An 18,624-nucleotide genomic window follows, 5' to 3' on the forward strand; every position below is an offset into this window, starting at 1 on the left:
CTCGTTGAAGGGGTAGTTGCAAGTTTTCCGCTCGTTACCGGTATAGGTGTGGCCTCGCGTTTCTGGCTATTCACATTAGCGGTTGGAGTTGAGGAAATAGTGTCGGTCATACCAGAGACTGTTGGAGTGTCTGATGGCGAAGCAACGGGTGATCTTGGAGTAACAGATGGTTCGTCAATTTCCAACAGAAGTGGATCGTTGAATATCTGAAATACACGCGCATTGATTAGTTTTATTTGGTTGAATTTTTCGTGTGTGTGTGTGTGTGTGTGTGTGTGTGTGTGTGTGTGTGTGTGTGTGTGTGTACATATTCATAAATGGCTTGATACTATTGGTAACCAAGAAGTACACTTGACATTGTGTATATGTTGGCAACCTCCACATTTAATTGTTCAGTGTGGTTTGGTCTGATAAAGTAGCACCAGTTTCCAATGGGATATAATTTACCAGGCCATTTGAAAATTATATTAGAGTAATAACGAAATGCGTGGTGGGATTCATTACAATTAACCAATATTCAAATACTGAGTTATAATATTACAAATAAGGGAAGACTTATTGATGATATTTACAATAACACCCACCACAATATTTCATGAGGAGAGAGAGAGAGAGAGAGAGAGAGGGAGAGAGAGAGAGAAAGAGAGAGAGAGAGAATACTTAATGGATCAGGCAAATATAACGTCGTATTGCTTAAGTGTATTTATGCGCTCTTTGTTGTATTTACAGATGCCTTCAACACCAGAGGAATGGAAAAATGTGAGCAACGATTTTTGGAGAATGTCGAATTTCCCAAACTACCTTGGAGCCATTGACGGCAAACATATTGAAATACGGCAGCCGCCTGGTACTGGGTCCTATTTTTATAACTACAAAAGCACTTACAGTATTATTCTTATGGCTATATGTAATGCTAATTCAAGTTTCATCTATGTAGATGTTGGTGTAAATGGACGGGTGTCTGACGGAGGTGCGTGGGCGAACACCAGTATCAGTCAGCGTATTGTCAATCACACTGCCGGATTGCCAGAGGATGCCAAGCTACCTGGGAGCGATAAAACCTTGCCATTTGTCTTTTTGGCCGACGACGCTTTTCTTTTGCAACGTCATATAATGAAGCCATATCCATACCAGAAACAAACTACAAGCAAACGGATATTTTCGTATCGACTCTCCAGAGGACGACGTACCGTGGAAAATGGATTTGGAATGCTTGCAAATAGATTCCGAGTGTTCCTTGCACCAATCAATTTAGCCCCGGAAAAAGTTGACATAATGGTACTTGCATGTACTGCTCTCCACAACATTTTACGGAAAGATGAAATAAACCAGTATTCACAACCCGAGGGGCGCTTGGAAACCGAGTGTCTCTGATGGGATCGTTGCACCAGGGGAGTGGCGACAAACGAGTGCATATTTGCAAGGACTTCAGGTGGTGGGGCGTAATGCCAGCATTGAGGGAAAAGGTGTGCGAGAAAAGTATATGGAGTATTTTCAGGGTGAAGGAGCAGTGCCTTGGCAAAACAAATTTCTTCATGACAGCGGAAATGTTTCTTATGATGTTTGAAATATAAGTGGGATAGCAAATATATGGGTATTGACAGTATGCAACAATTCATTGCATAAATGTATAATGGGAATAAACAGGGTTGACAAAAACATTTTTGTTTCTTTTATCAAAAACCATGTATTTGATTTTTCTGGTTTTAAACTTTGTTTTTATGGATTTTTTTTTTCAACTTCCAAATTTTGTGTTTTCCCAGGAAGCTAGTTTTTATTAACTCTTTCTGTCTTTCCCGGAACCAAATTGCTTTGAAAGCATTTGAAGATAAGTATAGTACAGGTTTGGATAGCAGATTAATAAGGTAACATGATCATGAGCATCTAAATAATGATATGGCAAACTAGCAACTGTTAAAACACTTCCAAGCTCAAGCTACCAGCCTGCCTGGTAACTTGGCATTTAAAAGCAATCACAAAATAAATAAATAAATAAACCTATTTTTTTCCTTTTTTGGTGGTTTAAACCATGGTTTAAACTGCGACCTTGAGAATAAATATTTTTGTTTTTTTATCTGAGAGAGAGAGAGAGAGAGAGAGAGAGAGAGAGAGAGAGAGAGAGAGAGAGAGGTTTGACAGTGATGTCCGTACTGTATCACCGGAATTTAAAAATGATAAGGCGTTGAAGCACCATAATTTTGGTGTGTACTGGTCTTCGCTTCCAGCTCCTGATTTTTTGCCCATACTTACTTTGCGCATTTCCCTCCGATGTTGATTTCGAAGCAGAGCTAGTTTACGCTTCACCTCTAATTCATTCATGTTTGCAACATATTGCTTTAGATTTCTTTAATTGCTGCAGTTCGTGCCTCACGGTCTTTGTACACTTCCTTTCGTACATCCCACAGACATGGGTATTGTCGATACAACTCTATTAGGTTACCTGTCGAGACCAGTGTTCCTTGGACATGTTTGCTGGTTGAAGGTGGAACACGAGAACTGACAGCTCGTGGGTACTGCAGGGGTGACAGGAACTCCACTGTCCCGTGACGTAATTTTTTCTGCCATTCTCTACTATTTACGTGAAGTGAATATAGTTGTTTGTAAAAGGATACTGGCAAGGTGTATAATATATATATATATATATATATATATATATATATATATATATATATATATTAGGACCGGTCAAAAATTAAGTAGGCCTGAACACTCAAACATAAAAAACCACGCAATCAATTGCAAGATAGAGGTGAAGAAACAACACTTCTCTATTTTAGGCTCGGTTAAAGACTCTGATTACATAACCACTCTAGAGTCATTATATATTAAACGTCTTGTTCCCTCGTTGAATAGTGGAGTTTCATTTTCTCCGCTTTATCTGGCATAGTCAACGTTTTAACTTCTTGCCCAAGTCTAGTCATTCTATCTCCTTCCTTCTCAACTAACGGTTGGTTGCGCCTTGGTATTTGTTTTTTATTTGTACTTTTTACTTTTTAGTTTTACTTGTCAATTTTTAGTCCTTTATGTCAATTTTAAGTTAATTTTAGTCTTTTTGCTATATTAGGAATCCTGCTATTATTGAATGCTAATATGTATGTGTTTTTTATCTCAACAGACTGAAGATGCACATTGTATGTGCGAAACGTCTCTAATAAATTTTTTTCTTCTGATGTGGTTGTCTGCGATTTCCTGAATGGATGTATGTGATATACCTGCTAGCCTATATTATATAGATATATATATATATATATATATATATATATATATAGATATAATATTATATAATATAATATATTATATATATATATATATATATATATGCAAAAGCAGATGTATATATTCGTAAGTGACGGCATGTCTTTATTAGAAGACGAATTTCCGTCAGGGAAGACCCTTGCCAGGCAAAGCCTTGATACTTCGCTAAACATTAGGGAAGCCCTGTGCGAAGCTTTGCTCGCAGTTTCTCCATTTCTGACGTCACACCGAGCAAAGTTTACCGAGCAGAGCTTGCTCGTTTGGACGGGGCCTAAGACTTCCATTTGTAATGTATGTTCTGGAAGCAATGTAGTATGATTTACGTATGTTGACGATTTAATGTGTATTTGGCATTTTGCCAGGGAACGAAAGTGAAAATATTTCATTTTGTGAATTAATGAATTGGTGCCACCTCTAAACTTCACCATGGTAATGGGACATTTCAATACATGAAAGTGCCGTAACGATGGTTTAGATGTATTGCAAACCCAGGGCCTTACAGATTCTGGCGTGATTCCTGATACTTAATTGTTCAGGGCTGGATAACTTACACCTTTATGAGTATCAAATCTCACTTTGAACAACCGGCGCGTACTTCCTATTTAGGTCTTTCAATAAATATACTACACCGGATTGCATCACTTGTGAATCTTAGAACCATTTGTAGTTTCTTAAAACACAAAGAGAAATTACCCTCCTTGATGCAATCCGGTGTAGTATATTTATTTCATTGCTGCCGATGTAATCAGCAGACCTACATAGGAAGTACGCGCCGGTTGCTCAAGGTGAAATGTGATGCTCATAAAGGTGTAAGTTATCGAAAGGGCAGCAAAGTATCCACCCCTGAACAATCAAGTAAAAGGAATCACGCCAGAATCTGTAGGGCAGACATAAATTATAATAACTTTAAGATCATTATGACGTCACGATATGAACATCACCTCCTCGTTCTTGAAAGTTTGGCAATTACGAAACTGGGACCTTCACTTAACAACCATACCACTTCAGTAGCTTTGTATATAGTATAAAGCTACGTCACTTTGTTCTTTGCCTCTTCTTGACTTTTTTCCCCCGTCCTGACACGGATCGGCGGGACTCCTCTTGAGCAAGGTGTTTTCCTCATTTTTTTATGTTTTTATTTGTAATTTTACTTAGAAATGTTTTAATACTTTTACATTTCCCTTTATTCAACGTGTTTTGTATTAATGTAAAACTCATTCTTTTAAATTTTTTAATTAGTAATTTTACTTAGAAAGCGTTTAATTGATAATTAGTTTACGTTAATTTGCTTTTTTTAAACTTTTTGTATTAATGTAACATTTATTTCTTGCCTTTGTCTCGAAACGTCGCTGGCCAATAAAGAAACCAATGTAATGTGCCATGTCCTTCCATATCCCCATGCCTAATTCACTGAGGATTAGCCCACCAGTGATAAAGAATTACTATATACTATATCCATACATACATACAGTAGTTCCTCAAAAGGTTTCCCAATACTTGTTTACTCTCATTGCCATTAAGCTTAATACTAATGTGTCCAGTTAATATGAGAGATTTAGATCATCCTATTAACTGGAGTGAAGCAATATACTTAGTCCTGTGTAACGACAGAGTTAAAGGACATATTATATGATTGTGTTTTCAAGTCAAATAGTAGAAGTGTTCTAAATGTGAGTCTTGGTTTATTTAAACTCAATGCCTTCATGATTAAAAAAGTTGTTGGTAAATATAAGCAACAAAATTAATTTATTCAGTTTTATACATGTTTTTTAATTTTTTTATGGCTAAGCTTCCATATCTCTTATGATTAGTAAGTCCATGGATTTAGTTTGTGACTGCGTGAGACCAGATTATCCTGGATTTTCTCTGTTTTTTACCCTTTTAACAATTAATCCTATCTAATACACTTAGCATCGGTCGTGAGTTGTTTTCTTCTCTGTTTTCTTTTCCAGCTCTAGCGCAAATGAAAAACGATAAATACGTAATTGTATTTTATTATTCTTGGTCTCTCCAACTGTGTCTCATTTGTGCCCTGACGGTGCTTGAGTAAACATGTGAAAGCGCTTGGCACTAAACACACACACACACACACAACCACACATTATATATTTATATATATATATATATATATATATATATATATTATATATATATATATATATATATATATACATACATATACCGTCTTTTATCTTGTGATGATCATACATATATATACATTATTATATATATATATATATATATATTAATTATTATATTTATATATTATAATTTTATTATTATATACATATATATATATATATTATATATATATATATATATATATGTATATATATATATATATATAAATATATATATATATATATATAATATATATAGTAATATATATATATAAATTTTATATATATATAATATGATATATATATATATATATATATAAATACTATATATATATATGTAGATACATACATATATATATATATATATATATATATATATATATATATATATATAATATATATATGTATTATGTATGTATATATCCAAGGGCAGGAGCAGGCGCTCAGGCAGTAGACAATTTGGAGTTCATGGAAAGGCATTCTGTTCATATCCGTTTTATTAAAAAGCCGACGTTTCATATCGCTTGATACATTTTCCAAGCTGAAAAACGATTAAAATAAATAATGCTTGTATACATAATAAGGATTATATACATTTACTTTTACCACCATATTTACATCTAAACCGGAACAAAGAGAAAAAAAATTAAATTTAAAGCATTTTAAAAAATTAAAGAAATTAAACAAATTTTTATAAATTAAATCAGCAAAAGACAGGGTCCACAAGACACCTACCCACATTGGTAGCACAAAGCAAACTGACAGGGAGGACGAAAATTGTTAAAGGTACACACGCAAGGACAAAAACAAACAAATTATGCAATGAACAGCTGTGTTGATGATGACTGGCTGGTGAGAGTAGGAACAGTCAGTTTAATCATTATGGATTCAAGGATAGTTACTTCCTCGGTACTTCATGCTCTTCCCACTATACTGATGTCTGTAGCGTCTATATGAATTTTACGTTTTGCTATGATTCCTTATATTCGATTGATTGGGATTTGATAGGCGGCTTCCCGTTCTGTAACTGACTCCCTGATGAGAGGAGATCAGTCCCTATTGGGGCTGGACTTGGACTTCAGAGCTTTGGGAGTGTCACTGTTCATCTCAGCGACCTCAAAAACTATTGATAAACATTAATATCTGTATTTTTCAGTTATTTTTACATGCCACCCACCTTCCCAGCCCCACCTCCTATCAGGGCTGAACTTGGACTTGAATTAACCCTTTAACCGATTAGTAGTATATATAAGTAGCGCGCTAACGCTACCTGAGCCGTTTAGTACGAATATATACGGGGAGCAGATGTTTTGACTGTGACTTTTAGTACGTGTATATACGATTGATTTTTCCTGCTTTTCTTTCACGGTAAATCCTCTGTAATATATTCTCTCTAGGTCCGAGGAAGTGTTGTTGAACGTATCCAAACAAAGATACCTCCTCCCGAATCACTTTTTATCATAATTTTCTTGATTTTCTGTATCTAATGCGGGAATTCGCCAATCACTTGGCGACTTCGCTTTGTAGCAAGACAACACGCTGCTGGCTGCTTCGTTCACTTACATGGAATTTTGGTCTTCCGACGCAAAGGGTAGAGGGGCTATAATCCTATCTAATACAACTTAGCATCGGTCGTGAGTTGTTTTCTTCTCTGTTTTCTTTTCCAGCTCTAGCGCAAATGAAAAACGATAAATACGTAATTGTTGTTTATTGACATTATTCCGGCTGAAATTAAAAAAAAAAAAAAATATACGGGAACGTTGCAGAACAAAAGGTTAGATATAGAACGCACTGACTTTCATACATGAAATAATACACAAGTACTATATTCTAAACGAAAGTTAGGTACAAAATTCTGGCACAAGAGACATTGCTGAATATTCATCCAACAGTGAGAATTATGAAAACGAAAAGAGAGGGCTAACAAGATAAAGACGGTAAAGTAAGATATTATTATGTATAATGATTGTGAACGGGTTGCCAGCAATTTCCGGTCCTAAGATTTCGTATTTGGCAACGGTGGCAGTTTCATTACATCGATATAGGAAAATTTATAAATCCAGGTGATGAAATTTATCGGTATCAGCATTTTCTTAATCAAATTAACCTTTAGTGGTGTAGAGAGAGAGATATCTGTTTTCTTTGTATTGCACTTTACCATCCTTTGAATCCTTTGAACACCTATGCCATTTATAGTAATTCGAAACTAACAATTTTGTCATTGATTATTTATAACGTTAGAGAATTCTAACAACACAAAGAAGAGCAATATATAATATATATATATATATATTCTATATATATATATATAATATATATATATATATTTATATATATATACATATATGAGTATGTAAGAGTGTGTATTTATGTATATTATTAGATTTATAGTGCACACAGAAACACTGCACACAATATGGGTGTCATTAGCTACGTTTCCAAACTTCTTCCTGACTTATAATCTGACCACAGATATTCCTCAATTCGAGGTTCTTTAACCCGGTCATAAAATCCTAATTATCCCTCCCCTCCTCCGGGCTGTCCAGAAGGAAGAGGTCGCCCGGAACGCATATTCCCGGACTGCACTGAGGCTTCGGCCAGGCTCCTCCAGGCTCCTCCCCTAGAGCTCTGTGGGCGGAGATATCTCACTCCCCTAGCAGATGACGCATTCGCTCTGCCAGCTTATTTTGTTGCCTTTTTATTATTATTATGTTGTGTAAACATGAAATTGTGATATATATCCATATTTTACGATAGCAGTATGCATATTTTTCTATATAAATCAATATTATTCATAAATTTATTGCAATATGCTGCTAGGCCAAGTTCGTTTAGCGAAAGTTTTGCAATACGATCCGAATGGATACTATGACATTTACACGAATATATACACATTTCATCGCAATTGAAACTCAAAATGTAACAGTTAGTGTGTTTCCAGATATTATTATATATATGCATTTGGTTATTATGAGTAATAGTCAAATGACTAGCACATTTAAAGGAAGAGAGCTTCGTTTCCTAAACCCGAAGTTTTGTTTACATTCGTCAGCTGACGTATGGCCTAACTTCTGTGGGCGGATATATCTCACTTTCCTTGCAGACGATGGACGACGCATTTTGCATTTCGCTATGCCATACTGCCCTCTTCATTCTTCTCCCAGTCATTAGGTTATTTTGTTATGTTTTTGTTATTTTTATTTTAAGTTAGGCTTCTACATGCTGCCATCTATTGTCTTACGTACTACTCACTCACTATGTTCATTCTTCTCCCAGACATTCGCTGGTTTTAACTTTGTATTATCTTTAATATGTTATGTCAACATGAAATTTTTGTGTATATCCGTTTTTACGATAGCTGTGTACGTATTTTTGCTATATAAAACAATATTTCTCAAAGATGGATACTGTTTATTATCACTATTTCTTCATCCACTGTGAAAACTACCTTTATATTTACAAGAACTGCGTATGCACTTCTCACTTATTATTTCCGTGATCTTCAGATTGAACTTTTTTTATTTATTAGGACTCGTGTATGTATTACCTACTAGCATCCATGCCATGTGCGTAGGAAGCTGCTTATATAATTATCTACATACATATATAGTAATGTATTCTGTGATGCTTCCCATATTCCTGGGTATGGGATGGCTGATATATATTAGATGGATACTGTTTATTATCACCATTTCTTCATCCACTGTGAAAACTACCTTTACTTGCTACTTGTCGCCTACTAGCATCCATGTGCTTAGGAAGATGCTTATATAATTATCTATAGGCATTTATTATAATAATGTTGAAAATGGGTTTATTTTTCGTACAATATATTTTTTGTTTAGTATCCTCGCACTTATTAACCCTCCCACTTGTCCTTTTACTACAAGTCTGCAGCATGTAAGACTATTGATCTCGCAGCTTCAAACTATCATTAGTATTATTTAGCAATAGAGGCTGATGCAAGATATTTTCACAGTATAGAGAATTATTTTTTATACCCCTTTCATGTCCATGCTTGATGTACATAAAAGTTCATTTATGCACATTGTACTGCAGTGTAGATGATGGAAAATTGATGACCAGGTTGTAACAACAGGAAAAGTATGTATGGACTAGAAAAAACAGCAGGCTACGTGAAGCTCCAAGTTGTGCAAGGTTGCCACCCTTTAGAAGTGAATAATTCTGAGAGCAAAAATGAAGGAACACAAACTAAGTACTGAAATTAAGGTCAATGCATCATGAAGAGAAGAGAATTTTTCTGAAGCATACTATCTGAAAAAGGAAGGTTGAGCCTGTACAATTTTGACATATACAACGAAAATAATACTACAGAAGTGTATGCAAGGGTAAACATTGAGGAAAATCATAAAAATTCCTTTTCATATATGACTAATAATTGCACCAACATTCCTTTACCCAATTCATCAATGCCTCACACATTTTTTTCCACATTGGCACTGCCCTTAGTGCATTTGATAGGTATGATGTGTCAAAACATGGAGTGATACAAAGAGGTCTTTTTTCAAAACATTGATGATAAAAAAAATAGGATTGCTTTCTCTTACATGAACCATTATCTTCCTTTAAGCAATTCTTTGGCAAGATATAGCATACAATACATTGGGGCTTGTGGTTTTGTCGTCATACTGTGCTGGAAAATGCCTTTCTTAACCTACATTCCATAGAATTTGAATATCTACCCCTTGAGTCTTGCTCCCTTTACAGCCTAACCTAGTGTCAGTCATTTTCCCCAGATTCCTTTATCAAGCTTATTAGTGGAATTCTGAATATTGTAACATATATTTGAGTCTACAAATGCAGCATTAACTATTAGGTGCTAAATGGGTTGGTACCATCTTTTCCTCTTTCTTTTGTAAGGATATCTTGTGCAAAGTTGAAACTTATCATTTAACCCCCCCCCCCCCCCCCCCCCACCCCCCCCCCCCCCCCCCTTATACATATTATATTCTTTATGAACAGAGGGCTAATCAATTTTTCCCCCTTTTTTGACTGAATTTTCACCTTATAAGTCCTCATAAAAGAAAATAAAAGACAAACAAAATTTCAAAGGTTAGGCTATACCAAGAGTTAAAGAGAAAAATCAAAAGGGCAAAGTCAGTTGACTGATAAAAACAAAACAATATAAAGAATTTTTGCCATTAGTAAATTCAACATTGTTGTTTATTACTAAATGTGATGTTTACTCTATTGAAAAACAAAATTTTATTTACAAATTCCTTCTCGTATATAGTAGTAAAAGAAAAACAGAAGTTAGGCCACACGTCAGCTAACGAATGTAAACAAAACTTCGGGGAAGTTCCTTTCCTATCAAATGTGCAGTCATTTGACTATTACTCATATTAATCAAGTAAATATATATAATAATATCTGGAAACACCATTAACTGTCACATTTTGAGCTTCAATTACGATGAAATGTGTACAAATTCGTGTAATTGTCATAGCATCCGTTCACATCATAAACACTTTCACTAAAGAACTTTGGCTAGCGGCATATTAAGTACAATAAATTTATGAATAATATTGATTTATATAGTAAATTATGCATATTGCTATCGTAAAATATGGATATATGTCACAATTTCATGTTTACACAACATAAAAATAATAAAAACGCAACAAAATAAGCTAATGACGGTGGAGAACTAAGAGGGCAGCATGACGGAGTGAAATGCGTCGTCTGCTAGGGGAGTGAGATATCTCCGCCCACAGTGCTCTAGGAGGAGCCTGGAGGAGCTTGGCCGAATCCTCAGTGCAGTCCGGGAATATGCGCCCGGAACAAGGCCGAGTAAATCTGACATTACCGAAATATGAAGAATCAAAATCATTAAGTAAATTGCTTTGATCAAAAGGAAGGGTGAAGGTAATCTAATTTCTAATCTCCCAAATAAATTATACTACTAACGCCCAAAAACAGTTAGATTACCTTCACCCTTCCTTTTGATCAAAGCAATTTACTTAATGATTTGAATTCTTCATATTTCAGTTCATTTTACGTCTTCACGGTTAGATACGCAGAAGAAGTGTCTAGCTGTTTTCATTTTCAGACCTAGCATGGAAAGGTGTGGCGTCGCGTTGCCACATCTACACGACACCCAAATTTAGGTCAAGGTTTTATGAATCAAATCTGGGAAAAGTGGCTACGTCTAAAACGTACTACATGTCCATGGTCATTTTGGTTTGACTATGATATGGATAACTGGCGAATACAGAAATTTGTAGATAGCAACGTAGTTGATATTGAATGAAATGATCGGTTGGAGTTGTTTGCAGCTCCAGTTACCTCCCACCCGTGACGAATTTGATGTGCTTGGTACTAAGGTCTGGAATTATAACGAGTCCTTTTGAAAGATTCCATTTCCTTCTTTCACTGACGATAGTCAGCTCGGAATTCCCTTGTCGACGGTCAAAAGTCACGGGGAAAGTAAAAGTCATTTGCCTGTACAAAAGGGAGATCACTAAATCCGCCATTGCCCATGAAACAAGGAATTGGAATCGTTCAAAAGGACTGGGGATAATCCGAGGCACCATTCTCTAATCACCTGATCATTACCTTGGATATGCCTCTCTCTCTCTCTCTCTCTCTCGTCTCCTCTCTCTCTCTCTCTCTCTCTCTCATACACACACACACACACACACACACACATATATCATATATATATATATATATATATATATATATATATATATATATATATATATATATATACATATATATATATATATATATATATATATATATATATATATATATATCAAAGAGAGAGAGGCATACCCAAGGTAACGATCAGTAATTATTTATATTTCATTGACATTCTTTGTAGGTGAAATAAATAAATTATAGGCTTAGCTGAATGATTATAATTTTTCTTTGTGTTCAGTGCATGTAACGTTTATGTGGCTTCATCCCAAATAATTCCCATTGTTTAGCCCAAAGACTGGATTATACGGACTAGAAAATGCGAGATCTTTTGGAATCAAATTTATTAAATACCATAATTATGGCTTGTCAAAGAAAAATCTGATGATTAGTAAGAACAATAATTATTGTTCTTACTGATGGTCAATTGTTGTATCCTATTATTTATAAATTGTAGAGCGTCAAAAGAAGAAAGGGTTTTATGCACAACGAATAAACTTCCTTACACGAAACAATGCACGTGTGTCTGTTCTAAGGGAATGCTATTTTCTAATGGCGCCACACTAATAATCCTATAGCCAAGGGATAAATTATTCTTATTATTATCATGGCTGGAAAGAGCAGACATATAAATACGTGACATTGGTTAAAGGGAACGTCCGTATGTATGTTAATATACTTATATGAGTTGAAATATATGAAATAAGATACAGAAACTGAAAATAAGCTGATGTAGCCCCCCTGCACTCAAAAGATAGCGCGTCCGGGAGGGCAGTTAGTTGCCATGTTGTATTTTTTACTTTTTGCTGACAGTTTGGGTAGCGTAAATGTTTGCTGCCCGCACTATTAGCGACAGCTGGGGGCACCAAAGCTGCTTCCCATAGCAAACGGTTATTGGGTTAAGGGTATCGGGGGTGTCACTATTCATTTCAGCGACCTTGAAAACTATGGATTAGACACTAATATCTGTTTTTTTCTGTAATTTTTGTCACCCCCTTCCCACTCCTTCCCCCCCCCCCCCCCCCCTTCCCCATGGGGGCTGAGCTTGGACTTAAGGCCATCCGGAGCGTCCCTCCTCTTATCAGCAAACTCTAAAACTATGGATTAGACACTAATATCTGTTGTTTTTAGTCATTTTTACACTCCACTCCCTCCTGTACCCCCTCCCCTTTACCCAACCAATGGTCTGATCTTAATTCTGTTCTCACTGTAATCTTTCCTGGTATGATATTAAGTTATATAAAATTTCATCAAAATCGGTCAAGAAATGGGGATTTGTATAGCTTTTATACAAACAAACAATCAATCAGACATTTTCTCATTTATATATATATATATATATATATAAACGTATATATATCCAGGGTTGCACGAAAGTAGCGAACAATGGTCGGCGTATTATGCTAATAACTGAGTAAAAAGTTGTCGCATCATCTCCAGTGGAGAGGCGCGGGAGTTCAGTGAAGAGAAGAGGGACCAACTTTTTCTCGGCGCCGGAATCTGATTTGGGCGTTAGTTTTGACCTTTGGAGATTGGCTCTTTTCTCAATAGGAAATTGGAAATAGTTTCTGTTTCCCTTTCGATACGGGATGTTAGGATTCCTCCGCCTCTTACCACATCCAGGGCCCTCCCCTGCCTAAAAAGTCTGGACACTGATGTTCCGCCACTGCGAAATTATTTTTGGGAAGTTTTCGTTTTATACCTGCTTGATGATGTGATCTTACTCATAAAAAGTTACGTGAGTCGAAATATAAAATAAAACAAAAAAAAATTACGAGGATGCAACTGACGTCATCAGACCAAAGCGATCGCCTTCACCCGATTTTCTGCTAAAAGTTGGCAAGCCGGGATCTTTGCATTGCAAGTTCCAAAGGTGTTTGATTTAAAAGTAGTGCGAGTGAAGGTTGGAGATTTACGAATATTGTAAAAGGGGGATCAGGGAAAATCTTTAAGCGAGTAGGGTCTATGCATTTCAGTTCTGTGTCCTTGACATGATTCATTCTTGATATTATTAATAACATTCAAACTTGTTTTGTCCTAATCTAGGGAGCGACCTCAATTAAATCATTATACTCTTAGTGATGCAGTATTCAAATCTGTATCTGTTTATATACATATATATATGTATATATATATATATATATATATATATATATATATATATATATATATGTGTGTGTGTGTGTGTGTGTGCATCTACTATACATATATACACATATGCATATGTATATATATGTAAATACTATTCTTTTGACTAAAAATTAGTTCACTTGCATGAAACGTAATAATAATATATATATATATAATATAATATATATAATATATATAGATGCATTATATAATAATATTATTATATATATCTATCATATATAGATATATATATATATATATATAATATATATATATCGATAGATATACACTCTTCCAAATGTATTAAGATATAACTAAATAATATATGGGCACACATAATTATATGTAAGCCAAACAATCCATAACCAATGTGAATGACTCCAGTCATTCAGCGGTTACCAGTTAAAAGTGGGAGTTAGAGTGGTTGGGCAGGAAGATAACGAGATTGTATAAAATAAATAAGAAGTCAACGGATCTGAACGTGAAGCTCGTAGAAAAACCCACAACTGTAGTACTAAGAAGTAATAGTAGTTACATCAATTATACCGCAAGAGGGAGGAAAGGAAGTTGGAATGGGTGCAAAATGTAAGGGTGGGGAAGTGAGCTAGAGACCAATGGACGCTGCCAACACCCTTATTATTGATGTCTGCAGCGCAAAATATGAGATGTACATATGGAACACTTGATTTTAGCTGGCTTGAAATATTATTTTCTTAAAAGCCCTTCTGCCGGTTTTGATGTATTATGTATTTTTTCATAAGGTAACTTGAAGTGCAAGAATGTGTAGATAAGCTAACCTGGTTGCTTTCTGACCAGAAATGATTAATACAGAGATGCGAATGCTAATTGTAACGTAAAGAAATCTAACACACCTAGGACTAAGAACAAAACCTTGGCTTTTGACAAAAATATAATTGCATAGGCAAATATATTGAAGTGGTTAAGAAATATATCATAAACAATTTTATTTGTATGAAAATCTAAATATTCATCTTACAAATAATAAATAAATGTTTCCAAGATAATTTCATTGTCGCTACTCATTGTAGACCTACGTATGTTACACCAATTGGTTCTTGTTGCAATGCCACTCTCTCTAATGGTTGCATCATACACTCTCCACTACACGTTGATGTCAATGGGCGCGTTCTATTTTTGTATTTACATATTCACAATTTTTCAGCTTTGAGGCGTAAAACAGTCAAATAGGATCATTTCAAATTTTATAATTGCTTTGGAAGCAATATTAATGTTGACAATTTTTTTTTCTAACAATTAGACTTCGTTTTGGTCCAATGCATCGGCGATGAGTGAACAAAAATATTGAAAGTGTTTCGTAAGTTGTTTTTTCTAAAAGTTGGTACACGTCACATTTTCTTACAGTTTTGAAATATATGACAGATTTCACTCTTATGGAACATATTATGGCCTTATTGCATGCAATAATCGTGTTTTCGCATTGAAATTATAGATAAATATAGAGTATGTTAGGTTGCCAGTTAGTGAATTTTGAACGAAATCCTATGCAATCATGTAGCCTCAGTTCTGAGTATAGCTGTACGTCAAATATTTATAAATGATACAATCAGATCGCAAACAAAAACGCCTTTCGAGTATTGAATTTAAATTCCGAGCTGAAATCAAACTCAAGCTTTACCAAAATATTATACCGCGACAAGGAAGGTAAAAAAAATAAAGTTAAGGTCATATATTGACGATTAAGAAATAAATCTCTCCGTTTAACTTTTATCCATGGTTGTGTGCTTCTTTGAGACATCTCCCTAGAGACAAAGATGAATATCTGTTTGATTGACGGATGCACCAAGCTTGTGAATGATTGGAAAAGTAGAGAAGTTGGCCTCTATCCTGTCCAAAGTATAAAAAAGGAAAATGGATAATTTAAAGTAAGCTGTGTCTAACAATCGAGCAAGGGAGCAATAAAAGTAAAGAACGAAGCAATTTTTAAGAATTCATGTTGAAATCTAACAGACCCCTTTATATGGACTGGGTAGAAAACAATACAAAGAATACCTTTCGCCCAACCGGGGATGGCACCAGTGAGAAGCAAGTCAACAGACGCTGCCAAGTTTACATTTATTATTATTATCAATCACTGGAAATTTCCACTTCCACGTTAGCATGTGAACAAGGCCCTCGTATACTTTTATTTTTCGTTCTTCCTTCGTTCTCACGAATTTTTAATCATAATCCTGTTCTTCATTCCTCTATAACTGGCTCCTTTATCCTGTTTACTTTCCAATCACTCACTACCTTTGGGACACACGTTCAGTTAATCCCTCCAACCTCAGAAGGAAAATCTTATTTCTCAGACAGTGCCTCCAATATTTTTTTTTTTACTCAAGGGACATTACCCATATTGCGTGACTACCACTCTGATTTGAAGAAGATATATTCAGGTTATTTGTTTTATGATCTGTATTTTCAAATTGATTTTCCCATGCCATTCGATGCTTTTTCATTTGTTTTGATATTCTGATGGGTGGGTGGGGAATGAGCCAGTTAAACATTCGAGATCATTAGAAATCTATGATTCCTTTAAGTGTACCTATATAATGGGGACTTTCACACACACATACACACACACACATAAATATATATGATATAGATAGATCGATATAGATTTATGCATGTATGAATGCACGCTTGGATATGCGTTGCGTGTGCAAGTATAACAGTCTAAAACAAGAACTAAAACTCCGTCTGCTATGACTGTAGTCCGCTTTTCCCCCGAGGAATTGTGGGTAGTCGAAAAGAGACTGTCGTCCTCTCCACTTTTTAAATTGGATGCCTTGGATGTTGGCTAAACCTCATCCATTAGGGAGTTATCGCTCTTTTTCAGGAGTCTGGAGAGGACCTTAAACGAGAGGACATTCCTTTCACTCAAGCTATAGAAATAAAATCTTATTTCAAATTGAGTTGTCAAAACTTCCAATGAAATTGCTCTGTGAAGAACCTAAACGTCAATAGGTAGGAGAAAATTTTGGTATATACACTAAATGGTGTTTGTATTTAAGTGGAGACATGTTTTTTTCGGAGTATTTGTGCTCTATTTATAATCAGATGTATGTGGTAGTTTCTTTGAATCCTATACTTTTCATTATGGATGAAATTCAAGTGATAAAAAACTGTCATGAATGTACCGGCTATATTTTGATATTCGTCGTGAATGAAGGGAAGGAGTGATAAGCAAACCCTTAAGTGTATATTGGGTTTACTGTTAAAAAAAAAATATGCAGCGCGTAAAACGTTTCATCCGGTAGGTGTATTTTATGTGCGGAGATGCTCAGTTAGTTATTGCCATCTAAGTGCTAAATCAGATGTTTTGCATCTTCCAAGGTACTTAGACGGTGCACATCTGTCCGGGTTCGTCGATGTTTTACCTCTTTCCAGGAACTTGGTTAAAGTTTTCCACTTGCCAACTTTCACCTTAAACCGATGCTTTGATAAAAAGGTGTTGCCTAAAAACCGTGTTTCATCGGTTCTGAATCCCTTAGTAGGTAATTTAATTCACCTCGTTGCATTAAAACTGACTGCTATTTCGGTGGCAGTAATTGATACTACTTGGTTACTGCTAACTTAAGTGCTAGTGACTTAGGAGTCTAGAGCACTGTATCCTAAGGCAGCAGAGTGTCTAGTAAAGGGTGGATGACCCCTTAACGTGGGCTAATGCCTCTCTAAACAGCAGTTGATCTTCTTCTCCTGATGCCTGTCGCAAATATGCTTTTTGATCCTGTTGGGAAAAGAATATGATGGAAAGAACAATAAATGGGAGTGCAAAATTCTGCATTTGAAAAACCTGTTGTGAGAGTAGTGTGAAATGGTTGATGTGTACGATACTATAGCACTGGTTGGTTAGGATGAAGGCAAATTGCAGGAACTTGTGCGAATTTAAAGGGTTTGAATTGAGAGAAAGTTCAAACTATATGTAAGAGTAAAGTTATGATAGCAGAAGTCCAGTTATCTCTTTTAATATCAGGCATTCATTTATATCACTTGAAAAAGTAATTAAATTATAATGTCATCAATACTTACGACGGAGATATTTTCCTATTTCTAGAAGTCTACTTGAGGCTAACAGCAAGTAGGCCATGTTCCTGCCACTCAGAACACACGAGTTGAAATCCTTCTTGAGAGCTGAGTTTCATATTTCTTAATTTGTGAGTAATATCATTAATGTATATATCTTGTGAAAAAACTTATTACAATGATACATTCATACATGTATACATACCTATACACACACATTTTATATATAATATAGATATATATTATATATTATATTAATAATATATATAGATGATAAGATATATATGTGTGTGTGTGTGTTGTGTGTGTGTGTGTAAAATGGAAGTAAGGCACAATAAAATATATTCTTTAGAAAGTTACCGGTTTCATGAAGAAGACGATCAAAGATAAGGGTGTGTTTTGTTTCCAT

At 35.2% G+C, this 18,624-nt stretch overlaps 1 protein-coding gene across 1 annotated transcript; it reads left to right on the top strand.

Moving 5' to 3' along the window:
• Nucleotides 1-729: 729 nt before the first annotated feature.
• LOC135225282 (uncharacterized) lies at nucleotides 730-1,374 on the top strand. The gene has a single exon (XM_064264612.1). It carries the CDS (start codon nucleotides 730-732, stop codon nucleotides 1,372-1,374), a length of 645 nt encoding a protein of 214 aa, XP_064120682.1.
• The last annotated feature ends 17,250 nt before the right edge of the window (nucleotides 1,375-18,624 follow it).

The sequence above is a fragment of the Macrobrachium nipponense genome, chromosome 13, assembly GCF_015104395.2.
Source record: "Macrobrachium nipponense isolate FS-2020 chromosome 13, ASM1510439v2, whole genome shotgun sequence".
NCBI classification, from domain to species: Eukaryota; Metazoa; Arthropoda; class Malacostraca; order Decapoda; family Palaemonidae; genus Macrobrachium; species Macrobrachium nipponense.